General features: G+C 40.6%; 2 protein-coding genes across 3 annotated transcripts in view; one reads left to right on the top strand and one right to left on the bottom strand.

Moving 5' to 3' along the window:
- LOC139354007 (uncharacterized) overlaps window positions 1-25,242 on the top strand; it is a 978,888-nt gene that overhangs the window by 848,511 nt on the left and 105,135 nt on the right. The gene's annotated exons all lie outside the window — the stretch shown is intronic.
- Window positions 1-25,242, bottom strand: part of LOC139354014 (uncharacterized) — a 145,992-nt gene that overhangs the window by 47,259 nt on the left and 73,491 nt on the right. Inside the window, exon 2 of one of the 2 annotated variants that reach the window (XM_070998239.1) lies at window positions 20,778-21,024. In XM_070998239.1, the coding sequence (XP_070854340.1) occupies window positions 20,778-21,024 (247 nt within the window). Of the gene's footprint in view, window positions 1-20,777; window positions 21,025-25,242 lie in introns of those variants that run through there. The other variant, XM_070998240.1, reaches the window with a different exon arrangement.

Genomic DNA, 25,242 nt, shown 5'->3' with positions numbered 1-25,242 from the left:
TTTTTAATCACTTTTCACCTTTTACTTTTTTATGGGCTTATATTCACATTTCACCTTGTACTTTTTGATGGATTTTCATTCATTTTTCATCCTATACTTTTGGTGTGTTTATATTAATTGGCACTCGGCAACTGGTTTTCACAGACTAAACCGGGGATTAGGATTACGAGTCAATATATAGGTTTGAATCATACCTGCTATTAACCTTCATATAACCCTTTCGATGGCGGACAATTCCTGATTTTAGGGACAATTCGTAGTTAAATTAGGTAAACCAAGTTGATTACCTAATTTAAGGATTGCGTAATAACTGCATTATTACCTGTTATCTAGCTTCGTGGCAACCTTGTTAAGGTTATTTCTGTAATCTAAAATAGGAAAAACGGCTATACCTAGGTATCCTACCTTATAATTTGGACACCTGTATCCATGTTATTCGTGTCTTAACACCACCCCATTCAGCAAAATATTATAGTCGTCAGATTTTTGTGTAAACTTAATTTCGTAATTCTGAAAAGTTAAAATATTCTATACCCAGAGTAAAGAAAAATACGATTAAAATCAACAAACCAACATTTTTTTTTAAATAAATATTTCATTATTTTGCTGACCGTTTTTTTGGCAGCTATATGTTAGAGTCGTCCGATTTGTATTAAATATAATTCGAAATTCTTAAAAATACACAAAATATTATTTCCAATAGTATAAGATAATATATCAGAAAACAACGAAGCTATAATTTGTTTCATATTATTTTCCAACCAATTTTCCGATCGTTCCTATAGCAGCTATATGATGTAGTCGTCCGATTTTGATAAAACTTAATTAGAAATTCAAAACTAATTTAAAACAAGGAAGAACGCTATAGTCGAGTACCTCGACTATCAGATACCCGTTACTCAGCTAAATGGAGATATGCAAGCAGCAAAGCGAGATTAAAATGCGCCACCTACCGGCGGTATACAGATTTAAGCGTTATGGGCGTTAGAGTGGGCGTGGCAAATTTTTTTTTGGATCAATCGATAGGTATCGACGAGACCAACACATTTCAGTTAAAATTTTTTATCTAGCATAAAAATTGTGGGCGTCACAGGTTTTCGCGGTTTGTGGGCGTTAAAGTGGGCGTGGCAAACTTTTTTTTAGGTATTGATAGGTATTGATGAGAACATTACATTTCAGTTAAAATTTTTATTCTAGCATCAAAACTGTAGGAGCCACAGTTTTGGGCGGTTTGTGGGCGTTAGAGTGGGCGTGGCAGTCTACTGAAACAAACTTGCGCTGCGTAAGAAGCTCAGGAATCTGCACGCCAAATCTCAATAGCCTAGCTCTCATAGTTTCCGAGATCTCAGCGTTCATCCGGACAGACGGACAGACGGACAGACGGACATGGCTAGATCGACTCGGCTAGTGATCCTGATCAAGAATATATATACTTTATGGGGTCGGAAACGCTTCCTTCTGCCTGTTACATACTTTCCGACGAATCTAGTATACCCTTTTACTCTACGAGTAACGGGTATAAAAATGTCATTTCCAAGCTTTGGAGGTTTTATGTTAAAAAACACCGAAGCTATAATTTGTTTCATATTATTTTTCCACCAATTTTCCGATCGTTCCTATGGCAGCTATATGATGTAGTCGTCCGATTTTGATAAAATTAAATTCGAAATTCAGAACTAATTAAAAATTTATTTCCAAGCGTAGGAGGTTATATGTTAAAAAACACCGAAGCTATAAATTGTTTCATATTATTTCCCCACCAATTTTACGATCGTTCCTATGGCAGCTATATGATACAGTCGTCCGATTTTGATAAAATTAAATTCGAAATTCAGAATGAATTAAAAAAAGTTATTTCCAAGCGTAGGAGGTTATATGTTAAAAAAAACACCGAAGCTATAATTTGTTTCATATTATTTTCCCACCGATTTTACGATCTTTCTTCTGCTGCTATATGATATAGTCTTCCGATTTTGATAAAATTTAATTCAAAATTCAAAACTAATTAAAAAATGCTATTTCCAAGGAAAGGAGAAAATATGTTAAAAAACACCAAAGATGTAATTTTTTACATTGTTTTTCCGATTAGTCCTATGGGAGCTATAAGGTATAGTTGTCCGATCCGGCTGGTTCCGACTTATATACTACCTGCAAAAGATATAAGACTTTTGGGATAGCTTTGAAACTGAGAGACTAGTTTGCGTAGAAGCGGACGGACAGACGAACATGGCTAGATCGACTCGTCTAGTGATGCTGATCAAGAATATATATACTTTATAGGGTCGGAAACGTCTCCTTCACTGCGTTGCAAACTTCTGACTGAAATTATTATACCCTCTGCAAGGGTATACAAATGTGACCCCGCACGTTGGGCGCCAATCATAGTTTTATTATTTATTCTATTATTAATTATAACTGTACACTTATAGATAAATTCTAGGCCAGATGTCACCTCGAGATTCCTGCGCACGCTAAAAAATACTCTCCGGCTCTCCAGCCGACCGCCTACAATAATTTCCGGCTAAACTAAACTGCCTAAACATTCCCTTTTCTTTCATAGACTCACCAGTCTTGGCACGATCCAACCGCAAATAAAAAAGATGGAAAGTTTTCCTTCGCAATAAATAGGTCACTCGCGAACTAAACTGAGGTTATCTACGTCCGTAACCTGCCGCTGCCGAAAGTGTAAAAAACAGAATCCGCCGCTGCAGACCCACCGGTAACCTCGATCGTGGGGCCCACTAGCTACCTATTACCTCTTTCTAGGCCTGACATAGGTGGCGCCACTGCTGGGTTTAATCCTGCTAAGCTATCTAGTACCTTAGACAAGCGTTTCAACCAGGAGTCAGAGCCCAACTCATTCCACTACAAATTGTTATTTTATAATCTTTTACTTTTAATTATTTATCTCCCAATGTAAATGAATTGTTTGCAGTTATGTTAGGTCAATAAGCTTTACCCACACATTTCCTTTGGTCAAATTACTGATATTAAAATCATAATTGTTGGGGCGGGGTGGCTTGATCGCTGAAATAGCTGAAGTCCCAAGAACGACGGGTACGCAAAAACACGGGGGTACTTTGTGGTTTATTGCGCGACGTGCATAGGTGTTTATTAGTACACTTTGAATCATGAACTCGTTAAGCCTAACTTAACTTAAGCGTTCCAGAGCGGAGCTGTGACTTAGGGGAGAGATGGAGAGGGAGAGCGGACGGCAGTGCGCCGCTCGACACTGCCTCCTGAAATTAAAGGCCCTTTTGACGTAAACATTCCCCCACCACTTTGCGAGGACAGCCGTAGCAAGAACCTTAGGATAGTAGGCTGGGGAATAAGTTGGAAGTGAAGAACGGTCGTTCGTATATAGGAGAGTGTGGTGGCCCTTTCCACACTTGTGGCAGTGATGACCACTGCGGCAGGAGTCCTTGGAATGATTGTGAGCCAAGCAATTGGAGCAGTACTTCTGGATATGTACTTCCTGGAGCTGATTCTGGGAGCTTAGCCGTAGAAAGTGGTGGCACTTCCGTAGAAGATGGATCTTTTGGCAGACTCGGCATTGGTAGGATTTAATACCTCGAGTACGTCTGCCATCCAATGGAACCCAATATTCGGATGGAGAATTCTTAGGAGGGACTTTTTGTACGGAAACTTGCGCTGATTAGAACGAAATGGTGTGTGGAGCTGAGGCGGAAAATGGCCTTGGAGGGTCGGATGGAATCGGCGTAGTAGTAGGACCGCCGTTTCGATGCAGCAATGTGTGATGCCGATCTTGGCAAGAGAGACAGTTGTGAGCGCTTGTACAATCCCGGAATTGATGTCTGCTTCCAAAGCGATTAGAGCACAACTGTTTCATTTGAATATAGGCTAGGCGATCGTCTACCGTCATTTGAAGGAAGCGTGGACATATACGCACGGGGTGGTTCTTCTTCAACCACAGATCGCAGCCTTTGGGTATCGGAACTAGCCTTGTGTTGAAGGAATTTATTTTTGGAAATTGTGCCACTCGACTTGTGTCTTTGGACTGGACGTGGTGGAAATTGGCAGATCGAAAGCTATCGACGGCCTCAAGAGTTAGATGGCGTTCCGTCAAACAGGAATCAAGCTCAAGCCACGTAGGAATTTCGGCTTTATTTTGGATGGATTGCTCCCGTAATGAGAGAGTGAACATTTTAAGAAAGTTAAGCAACCTTGAAAAGTGCGTTGAAGTTCCTTTAAGGCTCCTCCCGACTCCTGTGCTATGGATTGCACATTGAAAAGTGTTTTCAGGGTACTGTTCACCTGCAATCGCTTATTTTCGAAACGCTCAGTTAGGTTATTCCAGGCTGAGCGAAAGCAATCATTGGTGAGTGGGGATCTTGAAACTATGGAATGACCTTCGCCACTTGTTTTTAAATTTAAGTGGAATAATTTTTCATCGGGCGTTAGACTCGAATTGTCTATGTATATTGCCGTGAAAAGGTCCCGGAAAGTCGGCCAGCGAAGATAATCGCCAGAGAAAACCTCCGTGTCGTTAGGAGGGAGCCGGCAGCCATAAGACGTGGAATTTTGGGAAGGAGTTACTGGATCTTGAGGTATTTGGGAGGAGCCGTTTTGAATTTGTTCCATCAGCTGCGCGGCAAACATTTCATAAGTGGAGTACGTTTGGTAATACTTGGTTTTTAGTATGGATTTCGTGTCTGCGACGCTCTTGCCTGCAGCTATAATGCAGTTGGAGCATATGTCGTAAGCTGCCTTTACCGTTTGTCACAAGGAATTGAAGTGATCGCGTCGGATTTTACAGGCAGATAACGTTGGTGTAGGAGCACCTGAAGCGTTCACAGTGGCCTCAAAGTGGATCAGACAGTCGGCTGTGGCCATAAATCGGGTTAAAGCGGATTTTACTGATGTTGCCATGACGTAAAATAATTTAGAATTTTATTTCAAAAGTAAGGAAACGCGCTAAAATTCAATTGGAATTTAGGAACCAATCAAGATTGTAAATAAATACGGTCACACTGACGGATAGGCAGAGTCAATAAATATTTATTATATCGGATGGTCGGACTTATGTAAAGAATTACCTTCTTTAATTTTGTTCGTTTGAAGGGAGCATTTTTTGTGAGCCCTTGACCCACTGTGCACTGGTGAAAATATCGATATACGTATGTATGCACACTGTACATATGTACATATGTGGGGTGCGAATAGCGGAATAACGTTGCGGGAATTGTAAAAAACTTCTCTTATGCTTGTAAATCGGTGCGTTTTCTTGTCACCTGCACAACTAAATTGCAAACGATTTGCTTGAGTAAATTTGTGGATATTGTAACTTTCTTTTTAATTTTAGAAATAATTTAGGTCGAGAAAAGTAGTTGGAGTGGGCTTTATAAGAAAGAGTACTTAGAGTGGACTGTATTAGAATATGTATGTAAATATACACACGCAGCTGGAACACAGTAAAAAATAAAGAGTGCAAATTTTAAGGAAACATTTTATGATCGGGAATTTTTTTCTGTGGCTGAGTTATACGAGGTGTGTTCAAAAAGTAAGGTGACCTTTCAAATTTCGCGGGCAACATATTTTCGATTATTCATTTTTTTGATTTGTTATGTTGGTACACTCTTCCCTAACATCTGTACCAAGTTTCAATTGAATCCCCTTTTTTGTTTAGTTGTGAGAGGCGTAAAGGTAACAAGTTGTTTTGCGTGCTCAGCGATTTTTTGCTATCGAAAAATATGGATCAAAGGATTTGCATCAAATTTTGTGTAAAAAATAAAATTAAGTGCTCCGAAACACTTGAAATGTTGACAGTGGCATACGGTGAAACTGTTCTGAGTAAAAAAAAATGTTTGCAAGTGGTACAAACTCTTCCTAGATGGCCAATGACGAGCCTCGCTCTGGACGTCCAAGCACGTCAACAACTGATGAAAACGTTCAAGCAGTGAAGAAAATTGTTTTGGAAAATCGTCGAACCACTATCAGAGAAGTTGCTGAAGGTGTCGGTATATCGCTTGGCTCGTGCCATGAAATTTTTTCAAACGTTTTGGGCATGAGTCGTGTGTCAGCGAAGTTTGTTCCAAAATTGCTGAATTTTGACCAAAAGAACCGTCGCATGAGCATCGCTCAGGAGCTGTTGGATGACGTCAACGACGACCCAGATTTACTCAAAAGGGTCATAACTGGTGACGAATCATGGGTATATGGTTATGATATCGAAAACAAAGCCCAATCGTCACAATGGAAGAGCCCAGGTGAGCCAAGACCGAAAAAAGCACGCCAAGTTCGATCAAATGTCAAAGTTTTGATCACTGTATTCTTCGATTACCATGGCGTGATGCATCAGGAGTTCTTACCATATGGTCGTACGGTCAATAAACAGTATTATCTGAAAGTTATGAGCCGTTTGCGAGAAGCAATACGAAAGAAACGTCCAGAATTGTGGAAAAACAATTCATGGCTTTTGCATCACGATTATGCCCCTGCATAAGTGTATTGTATCTGAGGGGGATTACTTTGAAGGGGACAACATTAATATTGATAAATAAATTAATAGTTTTTCTTGAAAATACAAAGTCACCTTACTTTTTGAACACACCTCGTATGTTACACACAGTTGAAATTTAAAATGTATTTGAGAAATATCTTAGTTAAATAGTTGCACTGAAATATATACTGGAATTGTTTTAAGTGTACAATTGTCATCATACAGAATATCATACAGAAAGTTAGTCGAAATAGGGTTCGAAAAACTGGCTGTAAGACCGGCAGTTATAGTAAGTGGAACTTATCTGGAGCGGTTCAAGCCTGCTGGGACAAAATCAAAGGAAACTCCAGGAGAGGAAAATCCAAAGATTTTGAAGTCCGGCTTCGACTGGATCAAAATGTTGGGGCGGGGTGACTTGATCGCTGAAATAGCCGAAGTCCCAAGAAGAGATGGAGAGGGAGAGCGGACGGCAGTGCGAGCGCCCGAGATGTATACATCTGGAGAAAACTGCCGCTCGACACTGCCTCCTGAAATTAAAAGCCCTTTTGACGTAAACCATAATTATATCTAGTGTTAATATCTTCAAGCTCTGCATCCACACCCATATTGGCCTCTTCTGTACATTGGTAAATTTGTCGTCTCTTCTTCTTCACTCTTTTCCTTCTGCTTTTTCTCGTCTTCTACATCTTCCTCTATATTCGTCTGTGAAAAGAATTCATTATAGGAATCACTATCATCGAAAGACCTTGGTGGAGTTATATTTCGATTAGACTGCAGATCTTTCTCATTAGTTGTAAAGTAGAAATCGTCCAGCTCTCTCTCATCATCGTATTATGTTTTAAATTTTTTCAATTTACGCTTTATTATACCCGTTACTCGTAGAGTAAAAGGGTATACTAGATTCGTCGGAAAGTATGTAACAGGCAGAAGGAAGCGTTTCCGACCCCATAAAGGATATATATTCTTGATCAGGATCACTAGCCGAGTCGATCTAGCCACGTCCGTCTGTCCGTCTGTCCGTCTGTCCGTCTGTCCGTATGAACGCTGAGATCTCGGAAACTATGAGAGTTACAATACTGGGATTAGGCACGCAGATTCCTGAGATTCCTGCGCAGCGCAAGTTTGTTTCAGTAGAGTGCCACGCCCACTCTAACGCCCACAAACCGCCCAAAACTGTGGCTCCTACATTTTGATGCTAGAATAAAAATTTTAATTGAAATGTATTGTTCTCATCAATACCTATCGAATTTGCCACGCCCACTTTAACGCCCACAAACCGCGAAAACCTGTGACGCCCACAATTTTCATGCTAGATAAAAAAATTTAACTGAAATGTATTGGTCTCGTCAATACCTATTGATTGAACCAAAAAAAAATTTGCCACGCCCACTCTAGCTTTGCTGCTTGCATATTTCCCTTTTGTCCCATTAGCTGAGATACAAGTATCTGATAGTCGAGGTACTCGACTATAGCGTTCTTCCTTGTTTTTATACTATCTTTTCATTTAGAAATCGTTTGTTTTTCATATTTCTTAACAAGTTCATGTAAGAGTTCAGCAATGGGCTTAAAAGTTTTCTCCAATTGTGAAATCGTATGATTTTTGACTTGTTTGAGACCATTGAATTTTTGCTGCAAAGCAAACGTAGCTTTGAATAACTAACACAAAATATTCATTGTAGTATATGTTCGTAACCAAGGCTCGGTCTAGCAAGCTTGCGCAGCACGGGTTAAACGCACGCAACCCCCAACACGACGGAGCTGTAAGTTGTCAGCGAGAAGAACATACGACCAATGCAACTTATACGGAACAGCGACCAGGCGCACAGTAGCAGCACAATATAATGCCGACGCTGCAAGTATGGGACATTCGGTCAAGACTCAGCGGGTCAGCAGCAACAAACACCATACTGCTGACATTTCAGCGTAGACGACCAGTCAACTAACCAGAAGCTAAACACAAATGGAGGTGAAACCCCAACATGAGGCTTAACGTAGCAGATAATGTATGCACCCAAACTTCCGGGTCATGGTAGTATTTAAACTCTGATCAACAGCTCAATAAAGTCAGTTACAAATCTAAACACCCAACAGGCTTATTACTTCCATCACCTGGAGACTCTTGTCAACTCACCCTAGCACAGTTCTTCGATCGCGTGCGGTCCGGCACCGTACTACTCTAGTTACCTGTGTCGCGACGCGATCGTCCTGTTCTATCTAGTGCCCCCGTGCCAGCGACAAGTGTGTCAGTACCCCCCTTGTCCCGCGGCGTGACCCCAACACACTGTTGATCCACTATTGAGTTATGGAAAGGATTCTGCCGACCGACGCCTCCGAAAAGGCTGTTATGCCGGTAGATTAGAACAACTAAGGGAGCTCTGGCAACAATTTTGTAATCTGGATGAAGAGCTCCAGCAAGCGGCATTACCCACGGGAACTCAATACTCTTCACCACTAATAGTACTTAAGGAGCTGGTCGAGAAATATCAGAAAATCTTCCTGGACAACATACCGACTGGAAGCGGCCCATTGAAGGCCCCAAGACGAACTTCAGCCAACATCAAGATCACAACAGGAGAGCAAGTAAAGGGAGGCTCCACAATTGACACGGTAATCCAACAGTTGCAGAGAAGATGCAACGAATTGGAATCTTCACCCGTCACCGCAGTTCTACAAAGGCACCTGGATCTCCATAGGGCGTTACTGAGGGAAGCCCACGATGAATTGGATAGCACACCTGGGGCCGCAGCTCTGGCAGAAGCAGAGCTAGCCCAATTCCACACATTATATGAGGAATACGAAATGAACCTGCTTCGAGAAAACAACGCGCCAATGAGCCTAAACTTGGCACTTCCGCCAATTAGCATTCCGGAATTCAATGGCGAGTATCTATCTTTAAAAACTACATATTCTACAAAGCTCGCTTCGTGATGAAGCGAGGAACGTCTTGACAGACACAGCCTTCTCACAGGGTGGCTATGACGACAACTGGTTGCGGTTAAAGGCCAGGTACCAGAACGGAAGGATTTTAGTATTCGCCGCCATAGCAAAAATCGTTGACTATAAGCCTATAGATGGCTCTTCACGCCAACTCAGGGCCTTACATGCCACGATCAAGAATTCAATGAGTACTTTAAGAAACCTGGAAATCTGCACAAAGAAGGGATCCAATTATAGGGTTCTTAGTGCGGTGAAAACTAGATCAGTATACGTTAGCCGCTCTCGAAGATTCAGCCACTCACCGACAGAAGTCCCGTTGCTGGAAAGTGTTTTAGCCTTTTTAGAACGGCGTTCCGGGATGTTGGAAACATTGGATGCTCAACCCATGAGACATACAAAAACATTGGTATCACGAGATAACAATTGTAAAATTTGCAACATAGGCTCACACCGGCACAAACATCCAGAATCCACGGCGCCGGTTGTTGCCAACTCAGCAAACCCCAATGATCGACAAGGTGTCTGCGTTGGCCCTCGAACAACAGCCGAATACTTACGTATTACTCGTCACAGCCATTGTGGCAGTACAAGGACAAACTGCAAAGCGAGAAAATTGTCGCGCTATCATCGACCTTGGCTCTCAGCTAAATCTCATGTCTAGAAGGATGGCAGATCAACTTGCGCTCCCCACCTTCAGCACATCGCAAGGTATTCAAGGAATTAGATAACAGGCGCTGGGATCTTCGTCATGGGCACGTGTGCTGCTGTCATCGTTGAGGTCAAACTTTCAGAAGGAGATCGATGTGTTTATTTTACCCCAACTGACGAAAAACCAACCGTCAGAATCCATAGATGAAGGACTTAGTATTCCGAGCACGGTAGTGTTGGCAGACCCAGAGTTCGTCCAACCCGGAAGCATAGATTTACTTCTGGGAGCCGAGGTATACTCTCGATTTATAAGACCCGGACTTATCGATTTGGGGAATGATAAGCCAACTCTACAAGAAACCTCTCTTGGGTGGATTGTGTTCGGCGCAGTGAGGCGACGACTGTCAGCAGCCATTGCAGGAAATGTCATGATAATAACACGGGAGGATCCGTTACCAGCCCTGGAAAAATATTGGAAGCTAGATTCGTTTAACGAGGTACCAGCAATGACATTCCAAGAGAGGCTTTGTGAAGAACACTTTCTATAAAACGTCCAATTCTGCCCGGATCAACGACTATTGGTAAGGCTGCCGTTCGCAGAAAATCCAAGGGTACTAGGAAAAACATTAGCTTTGGCCCAAGGGAGATTTTCCAGTCTAGAACGTCGGTTAGAACGGGATCCGGCAATGCTAAAAGGATACTTGAGCTTTATGGATGAGTATGAACGTTTGAATCACGTGACGGAGGTACAGCTTTCCAGTTACCAAGGAATCATTACTTCATTCCCCACCATTGCGTTCTAAAACCAGACATCAATTAAGAGTGGTCTTTGACGCTTCGGCGCCTAGCTCAACAGGGAAGAGCCTTAGCAACATCCTAAGGGTCGGGCCGACAGTTCAGAGTGATTTTCTATCAATTTTGTTACGGTTCCGGACTCACCGGTTCGCGTTCAGCAGACTTGGAAAAAATGTATCGACAAATCTGGGTTCATCCTCAAGGTAAGGGTTATCATAGTATGGCGACGAAACCCACTAGAAACAATGCGTTACTTCCATTTAAATACGGTGACATACGGAACTGCATGTGCGCCTTACTTAGTAACAAAATGTTTACAACATCTGACACAGAGAGCGCCGACAATCCAGCAGCTAGGCGCAGATGCCATTCAACAAAACTTCTATGTCGACGATTGCTTATCTGGAGCCGACACGCTGGAGGAGGTGATACGGCAACGAGATCAGATAGGGTCGGCAAAACTAAGGTTGAGGAAGTGGTGCGCAAGCCACCCCGATTTGCTTAATGATATTCCAAGGGGCGACCAGGCTTTGGACCTCGATTTCAGCCAATTCTCGGATGCAACAATAAAAACACTAGGGAAAGTCTGGAACCCTAAGGAAGATAAAGGACGCGCGACGCCATACGAACAAGGGAGGGTCACAAAACGAGATGTGCGCTCTGAATTATCAAAAATATTTGATCCGCTAGGGTTACTATACCCTATAACGACAGAAGCAAAAATATTTATGCAGCAACTATGGCAAAAATCGTTAGGCTGGGATATTGGACAAGGAAGATACAACCCATTGGCAGGCGTTTCGACAAGATAGTCAGGTATTGGCTACCATTCAGCTCGCCAGGCATCCGCTTCCACCGGCAGAACCAGCAGCGGTGGAACGGCTCCTTATCTTCGTACGATAACATCCACCGGTACAGTAGTAAGTAGGCCGCTATGCGCAAAATCACGAGTGGCACCCTTGGCAAAACAAACATTGCCTAGACTAGAATTATGTGCAGCTGTGCTAGGAGCCGAGCTAGCAGAAAGAATCAAAAGGGATCAAAGGATCGAGTTTTAGCATGTATAAACGCAACAGCATCATCATTTCACACTTTCGTGGCAAACCGAATTGCTCGGATTCATGAATTATCAAATCCGGAGCAATGGGTTCATGTAGCATCAGAAGACAACCCAGCAGACCTTGCGTCAAGAGGGTGTTCAGCAACACAGCTTAAACGAAAGGAATTGTGGTGTAATGGTCCGCCATTTTTGACAACGAACCAATAAGCCTGGAAACAACAAACTAAGCATGTGCTGAGCACGAAGGACCCAGAACAACGGACTATAACCAATCACGTCCTGAGTCTAATCAAAATCGATGATTGGTCCACGGAAATCAGTCACGCTGGTATTTGACACGCTGGTAGGAATAACAGCCTGCATGTTGCGTTTTGGAAACAATTGTCGACCAAACTCTCAGAGAGAAGCAGGATCAATAACTCCGGAACAACGAGCAAAGGCGTTACAACGAATAGTGCGACAGATACAAGGAATAGCATTCAAGCATACTATAACTCAGTTGCAGAAGAACGGTTATGTGGCAGTATCAGATCCTTACCGGTCGTTAGACCCGTTTCTGGACAATACCAAGGTACTGCGAGTAGGAGGGCGACTCCAGAATTCAAGTCTAGCATTCGAAGAAAAACATCCTATGCTGCTGCCAGCAGGTCATGAAGTAAGTTGGAAAACACGCGACAACAATTCTGGACGATCAAGGAAAAAAAACCCGCATTGACGACAGTACGACGCTGCATTACCTGCTGCCGAGCTCGGCCAAGGTTGTTAAATCAGATCATGAGTCCGCTATCAACCGATCGGGTACCGTTTAATATTAGTGGGGTGGATTACTGGGGACCATTCTTTGTGCATTACAAAGTCCGAGGAAAGAAACCCCATAAGGTATAGACCTAGGTATAGCCACCAAGGCAGTACATTTAGAAGTGGTGTCGGATCTAACCACTTAAGCGTTCTTGGCAGCACTTAAAAGATTTAATGAAAGGAGAGGAGTCGCAAGGAGCATCTATTGTGACAACGCCACGAATTTTGTCGGGCCGAAAATCGAGTTGCGAGAGTTAAAAACTACGATATATTTGGATAAGGCTCGGGAAATAATTACTAAAACATGCTCGCAGATAGGAACGGAGTTCCATTTTATTCCACCACGGGCACCTCATTTCGGAGGACTGCGGGAGGCGGCAGTGAAATCAGCAAAATATTTGTTGATCGAATTGGACTACGAACTGCCACCCCATCCACCATATTTTCCAGATTTGGCGCCGTGTTACTTCTTTTTGTTTCTAAACTTGAAAAAGTCACTCGCTGGACAGAAAACGTATTCTTCAGACGGGTGGAGCATCGTATAGTATATCGAGCAAGATGGAGATATTTCTTTTGGAGGTTAAGTTTTTATCGGACCACCCTCGTATTTAATTTTAAAGTAAATCAAAAAAGAAAAAAAAGGAGGACGTGGTTACTACTCATGACCCGAATCACTAGTGGAGTCATAATACATCTCCAGGGGATCGGTGTCCGGCACTGGAGGACCACGCAAGGTAACGGCAAGCACAGCAAATCAAACAACAGCAAAACTATTGCTAGGAAGAATGATGAAGGAGCCGTCGTGGACAGTCACAGGCCGATTGGGAGGATAATTTAATCAGACCATCTGTAACAGGGCCACATGGAGTACGGATCAAGACCGGACGGCGTTTACGACGTACATAAAATCCTGGCACATTATCCAATAAAGACCAACAGGTGGGAACACAAGTATAACGCATCGAACCGTCAAGGTCCAAAACGACTTCGCAATGATCTTCAAGCACGATTGCGACAACCTGAGACCAAACGCACAGAACACCGCAGTTTTTATAGATGATTAACGAGACCTTAGCTAAAAAATATATATAAATATTTAATGGTAAAGTAGGCAATTTTATTAAGTATTAAACACTGACAAAGGCAGATCCAATATCGCATTCAACACCGGAATCTGATTCATCATCCCAGGTGCAAGGCCAGGACAGCACGCCGAAAAACCAGGACGGACCCGTCGTCCAATAAGAGAAAGGACTCAGGATGAAGTTGGACAGCGCGATCAGCTGGATATCGTAGGTTACGCCAAACAAAACCAATCGGACTACGTATCCACAGTTGGTTTCCAAGACGAAAGATGTTAGGACCATTTGGATAAAGAAGGTGCAGTCCTTGTGGGAGACGAGTAGACTCCTCCTTACATGCGAACTGAAACACGAGATCCGTATAAGGAACGAGCAACATGTCGACAACTGACAAATAGTGGCTACTCTCCGCTTTTATTGACGAACCCGTCAATGGGGAGGAGAATGTTCGTAGCCAAGGCTACTCGGCTCGGTCTAGCAAGGTTGCGCAGCATGGGTCAAACGCATGCAACCCCCAACACGACGGAGTTGTAAGTTGTCAGGGAGCAGAACATACGACCAATGCAACTTATAAGGAAAAGCGCCCAGGCGCACAGTAGCTGCACAATATAGTGCCTACGCTGCAGGTATGGGACAGTCGGTCAAGACTCAGCGGGACAGCAGCAACAAGCATCATACTGCTGACATTTCAGCGTAGACGACCAGTTTACTAACCAGAAGCTAAACTAGGTCAACACAAATGCAGGTGAAACCCCAACATGCGGCTTAACGTAGCAGATAATGTATGTTCGTACCCAAAGGTACTCAACATGACCACACCCAACAAATCAAGCAGTAGCCAAGTTGGGAACAGTACCAGGCGCTCAGTAGCACCCACTGCATATGAGAATTGCTGATCAGCATATTATATGTCTCACTAACTCACCGTCTCACCGACTCAACGGCACACTGACCGGCCAATGCAGTCAGTACATTTTGCAGCGTCAGTCAACTACGCAAAGCCAACTACGCAAACTGCTACCATAATCATAATTCCCTGACCAACTTTAGAATATAGCTTACTTCACTAATCATTACACTAAACTTCCGTGTTCCAAGTAGTATATAAACATGTTCCAAATGAAGAATAAAACAGTTATCAACACACCTCTTAACTCCGCGGTTCTACTGCCTACATCTGGGAATAGGGCTCGTAATACACTATCTCAACTAGCAGCTAACCACGTTAGCTCTACCATAGCGCAGTTCCGCATCGCCTGTGGTCCGGCATTGCAGTAACCATCGTTACCATTGCCGCGACGCGATCGTCCTGCCAGCAAAGCGTCCCCGTGCCAGCGACAAGTGCTCATTAACCCCTTGTCCCGCGGTGTGACCCGAAAGTGTCTACTTCGGTTAGGCACAAACAATGTATGCACCCAAACTTCCGGGTCATGGTAGTATTTAAGCTCTGATCAACAGCTCAATAAAGTCAGTTACAAATCTAAACACCCACAAGACTTATAACTTCCATCACCTGGAGACTCTTGTCAACTTACCCTCGCACAGTTCTTCGATCGCCTTTGGTCCGGCACCGTACTACTCTAGTTACCTGTGTCGCGTCCTGTTCTATCTAGTGTCCCCGTGCCAGCGACAAGTGTCCCGGTTACACGAACATTCGATAACTCTCCCCACACAGTCCATATCGCCTGTGGTTCGGCACCGAGCTACCCGTAGTCACCCGTGTCGCGACGTGATCATACTGTAATACACAGCGTCCCAGTGCCCGCGACGAGCGTTCATACCCCTCCTCGTCCCGCGGAGTGACCCGAACCTTGTCTAGCTAGCTTAGACAAGAACAGTATATTTTACAAGCTTTGTGGGTAAAAGACATGTAGTCACTCCTCAGTTACTAAACAAGTAATGTTTAGGGAACGCTATAATCTGTAATATTTATATACCATTTCCGAATAAAAAGGATTTGATATATTTTCTTCATTATATTCAAAAAAGTGTATTTTGCGCTCCGCCCTGAGGATCGGGAATCTTACATTTTCAGGCATCCTTGCCTTTGATAGCAGTGTCTTTTTATTAAATTTATTGAACTCTTTAATTACAATTCTCACCTAGTTATCCTGATTCATGATGGTGGTTAAGGTTTTTGGACTTGGTACAGTTGTTACACGTCGCACTTAGCTGAATATTGATGTTTACTACCTGTTTGACAGTTTTTCAGTACATGTTTGGTAGGTGCTTACTAGTTGTTTTTAGCTGGTTACTAGCTGTTATTAGATGGTTACTATCTGTTTAACAGCTGTTAACTAGTTGCTTACCAGTTGTTATAAGCTGGTAACTAGCTGTTATGAGCTGTTATAGTTTTTGTTAAGAATTATCAAAAATTCTTGTCCTCTAGACGACGTTCGATGTTAAGTAAAAACTTAGACTGTGAGTTTCAACGCGTGCGGTTTCACTTTTTATACCATACAGAGTATACACATACGTGTACCCATATATTGATTCTCAACCACCAAATGAAAAATAACCACTTAAATATACCGGTTATGACTCCACATCTTCTACGAAAGAAAGTAGAAAATCGAGGCACATGTGCCCACAGATGTTATGCAACCGTATGTGTACCACTTGATCGTGAATTATCTAGGTTTACTATACCACACTCCCGACTTTTTGGTTCTTCTTCGAGTAGATCTCTCATAAACATCCCTCTACAATGGGGTATATATTTCTGAGCAAAATGTATAATGTCGATATTTGATAGACCACTTGGGTAGCATAGAAATTAGTTTTTTCGCTTCTTAGTTCCTTTCCCCTTACTATAGGGCTTAAGAAAGAAACCATAATCCTTTTTAAAGGGCTTGAGATATAATCCTTCTCCAACAGCCACACTTTCAATTTTCCTGTTTCTTCTCCTCCATATCTTCATTTGCTAAACTACCAAGAGCGCTGAGGGCTGTCAATATCGGCACGATTGCTAGAAATCTTCGAATTTTGAGTGCATTAATTACACGAGGTATTTTAAAATTTTTTTAGAAACCATTGATTGATGGATTGATTTACGTGCAAATTTAATTGCTCTCATAATGTCTAACGGTTTATGCTTTTTTAATGTCTTAGTAGCAACATTAATAACAGTCCAAAGGTTGGTTTTTTTGATTATCTTTTTCCACCCTTTCTTTTCCCTTTTATTCAATCCCATCCCAAATTTTTTCTTGGCTTTCATTATATTTGTAACAAAGTATGCTGCTGCTTTTTTACCAAGACTGCTATTAATATGGAGTCTGCCCTATGTCGTTCACTCAATGCCTTGTTTTGAGAATGTGCAATATCGTGCTCCTTGCAAGTTTCATCCAATTGGTCATCCCTTGATCACCGTGTTCCAACCGTTTCTGTAACTTTGTATCCGGTCCACAAAAATGATATCCCGGAATATGGGCTTCAAACAGTAATGTATTGATAGCTTATCGACAAGACCACCGCCGTGTTTACAATTAAATATACGACTGAAGCGATTACAAAAGCGTTTCCCCATTTTATTGAAGAGGAACATTAGATTGAAAGATTCGTTTAATAAGTCAAAAAATAAATATTAACTATGAAAACGAGAAAAATCTACTGCCACGACAAAGTGCTCTCTAACTGAACACAATAAGGGCTCTAATTGTTGGGCCTTAGAATTGCGGTAAAACTAATGTTATGTTAAGTTCAATAGAGAGTCCCAATGGATTAAATCTCCAAAATTGTATATATATTTAAAAAGTTTATATCAAACTAAATATGAGTACTTGGAGAAATTATTTAAACCGATTAAAGGAATGGAATATCATACATTCTCCTATAATGACGGTGTACTAGACCCCAGTGAAGCCAAAAACAATTCCATTATGATATTCGGTGACGTAGCTTGTAAAAAAAAAAACAATAGATCTTATTTTTGTATATAGTCATATAGTCATATACCAAAACATCTGATTCGTGACAATGCCAACTTTATTATAATGTTAAAATAAGATGATTTAAATATATCGGGACCATATTAACACTGATATGAATTATGAAACATTTGTAAAAGTTTGTCAAAAATGTTAGGAGGACAAGCACGGATTAACGAAATGGATAACGGAAGATGCAGAAAAGGCTTTGATCAATTTATTATGGTGGTATGGAGTAATTTCAATATAAAGCTGGGTTGGATACATACAATCCCACAGTTTATGAAGAGATTTCAATATGTCATGATCACTTGCATTATCCTTGAATGGATATAGTTCCATTATATATACAGCTTTTTCCACCTATCTATTTTAATATGTATAATTCGATTCCAAATATTGATGAAAAAATAATCTCTTTTACATCGGTGACAATGTTATTACAATTACAATTACAATACGAATTGAATATTATTACCGATTTCATTTACAATAAACTAAAAGACTATAACCTTGAAAATACATTTAAAATCAAAGTAACAATAATACACATTAAGTTGAAAAAACTACCATGCGAGAGTCAGTTTACTTTAATATGGAAAGATCGGTTGGACAACTGTTTGGTTTCCATCAAAAATTACTAGAACCACATCCTACAAAAAACCTATCCATCAGATCAGACTGTGAACATATTAAAAATTAATACAATTCGTTTTGAATGTAATGTAATCAGCGTTTCATATGTAGATAATACACCGAATCAGACGTTTCATGAGTTTGGCATTAATGTTTCGTCTGGGTATTAAATGACAGTGACACCACATAACCTAATTTATTTATCAGTAAACTGTGACGAAATAAGCATACTATCTATACGCATAGTTGATCAAAACGGTGATTTGGTGAATTTACGTGGTGAAAACGTTTCGATTCGCATGCACATTCGGTTTATAGAATGATTATTTAGAAAAAAAAAACGTAGCTTAAGTCCTCAGCCAAACATTACTAATTGTAAAGCTATAGAAAGAGGATCAACAGTAAAACGAAGCTCACTTACTTTGAAAAATAAAATATTCTTAAAGTCGTTAGGATTGAAGCTTCTAGTATAATATAAAAGGTGGAAGGAAAAACAATGAACGAAATTTTTAAATGTTCGAGAAAAGGTTTACTCAGATGAGAGTATTTCGAAGACAGAGTTTCATACTTATTCATCGTATAATCAAACATGTAAACCAAACGATGAAATTCGAATTACTATCCAAAATCAGGACTTGTACGTGCTTCCTCACGAAAGTTACCTTAACTTTCAAGGATTATTAGAATAGATTCACCGAATGGACCTACAACTGATAATCTACCACTTTTTTTAAGATAATTGTATGGCTTACTTTTTGTATGAAATGAAGTACGAAATAAATGGATGTGAGATTAAAAGAACACGATTTGTGTGTTTGACTACTACCCAAAAATTGTATATCTCTGGATAATCTTCAAAGTCAATATCTTTTAAATTCTTGATGAAGCAGTGGACTGTACCATTAAAAAATTTGTTGGGATTTGCTGAAGATTATAAAAAAGTTTTGTTAAATTGTAAACACGAAATAGTATTGATCCGAACTAAGAATTTTGGCAATGTGTTTGAACAAACCAAAAATGAACAAATTTGTAAACTGGAAATGACGAATATAACCTAGAAAATTCCGCATGTAACTTCGAGCGATTTGGCAAAAACTAAGATTTACTATATTATCATATCAATATCAATATCATTCCGGAGTTGGGATTCATATGTTAACCCCAAATTGGGAGTCAACGCAGCTGGAATGTGAAATTGTCGGCTAACCGCGATTGGATTTACACTAAATGGAGAACTTATCACAAATAACTTATCAAACTTTGAAGTTCACGTGAATTCTGAGTTATATGATGATAATCTGAATGTCGATTTAAGTAAGAATCAGTATGCTCACCCATATGAAATATATACAAGATTTCAATCTAGTTACTATAATCGTGAATCACAACCATATTTGACACCAAATGAATTGAAATTTAGAGCCCCCATTATATGATCTTTCATATTAAAACAAATCAGTGAAAACTGGTCCTATTGATGTGAGAATTTCAATAGAACTGGAGGCTCCAATATTAATTAAATGAAATTTTATGAAGAAATTTACCAATTTTATGAACAATTTAAAGCACAGATAATTGGTCAACATTTTCAATACCTCCTAAACACAAAAACTATGTTCATGAATCGAGGTGGACATGATCTCAAAACTACGAATTATGGTGAACACTTTACATTTTGTAATTTCCTGACGTCGGAAACGTGCGCCTGCCTCTTCTATGCAAATCGCCGGAATAAAGCCAGGAAATTAATTTTAATATATAATAAAACATGTTCGCAATACTAAAATAAATTAATAAATGTATTATTTTGCTACAAAATAAACTTGTGACGTTTTGTTTCGAGTTGAAATTACAGGTAAGGAAATTGGAAAATATTTCCTTGACGGAGATGTGTCAGCTACTTGCGAGCTGTTGAGACGTGTTAGAGATAGCAGTCAGCCGTGAAGTCGTTGGCGTGAGGCCCATGATCTTGTCAATGAGCGTGCGCTTTCAGGCTTGTGCATGTGACCATTTTATTGCGGTCAGGCAATGGACAGGTGCGCATGTTCGGGTAGCTCTTGCTTGAGGATACATGATCAATATTGTCACATGGGGATGTGGGGAACCTTTCTCTATTGCACAGCAACACCTGCTAAATATTAATTCCTTATAATGAGGAAAAAGGTTACGTGATCAGTATTGTCACATGGGGTGTGGGGGTGGGAGCCAATTAGTATAATTTTTATGGACATGATCGTGACATTTTTATGACATCTCAACTTATTAAAATCAGAGGCCGCATACATTAATGAGGAGGCAGAGGCTATTAATATGCTAGTTAGTGGTGGATGGGGGTCATTAATATGCTAATTAGTAAGGGGCGGGGGCCATTAATATGCAAATTGTACCAGAATCCCGGTTTCTATACTACTGGTGCTGCTATCTACTTTTCCCACCTTTGCACATTCCAAGTTTTCCATCATCCATCCATGTTGAAAATTCGACACATTTTGGCAGCTCTTTGGCGGGAAAACCCTCCTCCCACCTCCCCTGTGTCTGGTGGTCCAGCTTCGAAGCGATGAGATGGGTTAAAACGTCGTCAAGAATCTCCTGCGAGGTTGCCAATATAGTAAGGACGCGCAAATGTGAATTTGCCTTGTTGCTCAACTGCCACAAACTACTTTCCGATGACCGAACGTGTGCCTGAAAGTGTAATAATTTATTATCAAATCGCAAAGTTAATTATTCTAATGCCCTGCCACAGTTCTTGTCAGTGGGCTCCAGGGATCGAATTGCGTCCAACGCTGTTCCGTCCAAGCATGAACGAAGATGCTGGAATTTTTTCACCTTTGTTATGTCCTCGTTTGTTCCCACAACCGTGTTGAACATGGCGTAAAGGTCCGGCCAACCGATATATGCTCCTCCAAATCGCGGAAGCTGAAATTCCGGTAGTCAGAATTTAATGCTGGAAGCTGGCGTACCCCGGAGCTTGCCCGACAAAACTCTTCGATATATGGTGCATGTTGCACAAGCTAGCTTGATATTCTATTATTTTCCGACATTTCGAATTATTTTTGGGTAGAGTATACGATAGTCACTAGAACGGAACTGAAAGCAGAGGGCAATAACCACCCCGGAGCTTGCCCGACAAAACTCTTCGATATATGGTGCATGTTGCACAAGCTAGGTTGATATTCTATTATTTTCCGACATTTCGAATTATTTTTGGGTAGAGTATACGATAGTCACTAGAACGGAACTGAAAGCAGAGGGCAATAACCACCATTGGATTGTGTGAGACGTCTGCAAAATGTATCGTTGCGTTCGAATTACGCATCCCCACCAGTTTCTTTAATGCATTCTATGACGCGATAGACACGAAGACGAAATTCTAGTATACTCGCTTGACACCGTAACGTACGGCACTAAGTCTGCAGCCTTTTTGGCAATTCGTAAAATCATACTTTTACGTGGATGATCTTATTTTAGGAGGAGATAGTATTGAAGAGGTTGTGAAAATTCTTCAACAAGTTGAGAAACTCTTGGACAGGAGCCATTTTCCGATTCGCAAATGGTGAAGGAGTAGATGATTCGGAAAAAGGCGTTGGGTCTGACTTGGTATACTCTATCGGATAATTTGCTCTTCAGCTTCTCAAGCGGGTGAACAGGCCAGCCCGCAACCAAGCGCAGCATTCTTTCGGCTATAGCTAGATTTTACGATCCCCTCGGATTAATAGCCCCGATCATCAAGCTAAGATTTTTATGCAGGTCCTATTGAAGGATAAGCTTGACTGGGATTCATTAAAGGGATTCCGCGTGTGCACTTCGCCGTGAAGCACAAGGGCCTAACTTCGAAGATGCAGAGGTCGCCAAAAAACAGATTTCTTTGAACGCAGTCTTTTATTGCAGCCATAAAAAGATTAATAAGCCTGAGGGGAAAGCCTCAAATGATTTGATCGGACAACGCAACCAATTTTGTTGGAGCCCAAAACGAGCTTATTGAGCTTCGGCAGCTGTTCTTCAGCGATCCTCAAAGCAGCGAGCTGTAGATTTTTCATACTACGATGGAAACCAAGGAGAATTTCATCCCACCTCGTTCCCCACAGTTTGGAGGCTTGACCGCGTTGTTGGAAAGTCGATTCCCACATCTCATGAGCTGCGCACTTTACCCTGTGAAATTTTCGCAATGTTTAACTCTGCCCCATTTCAGGAAACCCACTTGAGATCGATGCACTGACTTGCTCACTGCCCACTTTTTCATTTGGTCTACATTTACCTCAATGGACGATCTTGACATCACCCATCTGAACCTCGATCGTCTGAGCCGGTGGCAGCGTGTGTGCCAAATGCAGAAAATGTTCTGGCGCCAATGGAGCACCACTACCTCTCGTTGCTTCAGGAGCGGAGCAAATGGCGCTCTCCCGAGCGGAACTTAATCCAGGCAATTTAGTCCTCATCAATAAGGACAGCCTACCCCCTAGTGGTGGAGAGCACCGTCTCCGGAGATAACGCCGTAGACCGAGATCCAAACTGACTCTGGGCTATGCCAGATCCAAACTGACTCTGGGCTATGCCAGCGGGCAACGAGGAAGTTAGCTGTCCTGCCCCTTGATACCACTTCACTTGAAAGTATGGCTCTTCCAACAAAAGGAGAGTGTCGGGAGCAGTCACTTAATTCAAGTTAAATCACTAATTGTCTTTTAATTGGTCAGCATTACTGACAAAAAATAATGTAAACTAAAGCTTGCTGAAGCTTGCTGACATAAGCGCATGGAATCGTTGATCATCAAACGGCTCATCCGGCATTCGCTCGTTAAGGTTTTCGCAATGCAGTCGCATCGCTGCAGAAATAAACACTTGCATAAAATCAATCTCTCTCGGCTATACATTTATAACCATTTCGGCCTCGCATACGTTTTGTTAAAAGCTCGCTTAAAAAGGTGGCATAAATTCATGCCCCCTCAAAACAAGTGTCTTGATGCAATAGTGAGTTAAGTGAATTAAGGTTTAACTACAATAAAATAAAAAAAATATAAAAAATAATTGTTTAAGTCAACGATCAATCACAAAATTAATTGCCGACAAACGTGGGGCCAAGTCATCAAAAGAAGAACAACACACAATCAAAAGGAAGGCCCCAGCGGACAGTACCGTGAAAATATGTATAATTTTATTAAAAATAAAATGAGGATCTTCACACTTATAAATTTAAGATCAAAAATTGATAAAATCAGTAATAATAATAATCAAATGAATTAAAGGAATCGATCTGAAAAATGTAATAAATAGTTTTGGTGAATTAAAACTAACAATGGCAACCGGACGTTCATCAAATTTTTCTACAGGAAGCTAAGCTACAGCCAAAAACTTAACAGTGGAAATAATTAAAAAAATAGTGAATGTTCAATTAAGCCAAGTGAGCCAGAAAATAGATGGCTTAGAAGAAATGTTAGCTACTGATGCAAGCGCAGTGGAAGACTATAAAATTCAAGAAATCGACCGAACTATAACTTTTTAGTGATAAGGTCATTCACCGGGGAACCAACACAATACGTAGGTTGGAGGGAAGCTGCAGAAACTGAACTGTGTCTTTATAAAATTCAGAGTCAGTAATATTTTATCGCTCTAACAATTTAAAAAAATAAAATCATGGGAGCTGTACACGACGCTCTGGACAATCATGGTACCGTTTTAAATTATCCAGAAATATTGTCTAGATTGAATTTTATATATAACAACAAACGAACCATTCATATTCTTGAGTCAAAATTAAGGATTCTTAGGCTGTGTCGGATAACAGCTACTGAATACTATAGTGAAGTCAATATAAAAACGACTTTACTAATAAACAAAACCTAAATGACATACGGATAAGGGCAACGTTCTTAAAGGGAAAACAAACAAAAAAAAAAGAAACAATGCTTTTCGAATTTGTATCTCTGGATAAAACGGTTCAATCTCAGAAACCCTTTTCTCATAAAATCAAACAATTTACGTACTCAATTTGCAAAGAGGTATTGAAAATGTAAATAAAAATCGGTGAAATAACTTCAAATTTAACCCAGCAAGTTCCAAACAAAAAAAAAACTAAGGGAATGGGAAATAATTGCAATTATAATCAAAATAATAATTGGCCACAACATCTGATTTTTGTCAAAACAATCAGCACAATAACAATCAAAAACAACAACCTATCGAGCCAATGGACGCTGATCCATCCCTCCGAATTCAAAATAAACGTAGTAATGTTTTTCAGGCAATAAATAATCGAGACAGATATCAAATTAATTATTATCAGAACAATAATTGTTCAAACTATTATCGTACATACAAACCCAGGAAGCCAACTTAAGCTCAAGAAAGGGAAGGAACAGTTAATCAGCCTGCTAATAAGGTAACAAGATAAAATATTAACAATGAAGATAATTTTTTGCATTAGAACCATACAGGGGAGTGCCTTATTTAAGAAGAGTTGACAGAAAAACTAGCCACTGATTCTTATAATAAAAAGGGAATTTTCAAAAAGAAATATGAATTATCAATATATAAAAAGTATCTACAGTTCATGGGTACTCCATTATTAAACATAACCACAATATAAATATATTTGAAACAAGAATTTTTTTTATGAAATCGAAGGATTGGAATTTGACCTACGGATTGGCTTTAATCTAATAAGAACAATAAAGTTAGCTTCGGCAAGCCGGAGTTTGTATACCCTTGCAGTTATAATTATTTAATTTAATTCTAAATTCATAAAGAACAAAAATTATATTCCCAATAGTATAAGATAATATGTCAAAAAACACCGAAGCTATATTTTGTTTCATAATATTTTCCTACGCAATCAAAATTTCAATTGGAAAAGCCCCAAACCAACTAAAGGAGAAAACTTACATATTAATACATACAAGACATCTG

This window comes from Drosophila suzukii (genome assembly GCF_043229965.1).
Source record: "Drosophila suzukii chromosome 2 unlocalized genomic scaffold, CBGP_Dsuzu_IsoJpt1.0 scf_2c, whole genome shotgun sequence".
NCBI lineage: Eukaryota > Metazoa > Arthropoda > Insecta > Diptera > Drosophilidae > Drosophila > Drosophila suzukii.
Note: the sequence above shows the minus strand (reverse complement) of the source record. Positions and strands in the feature narration are given on the sequence as shown.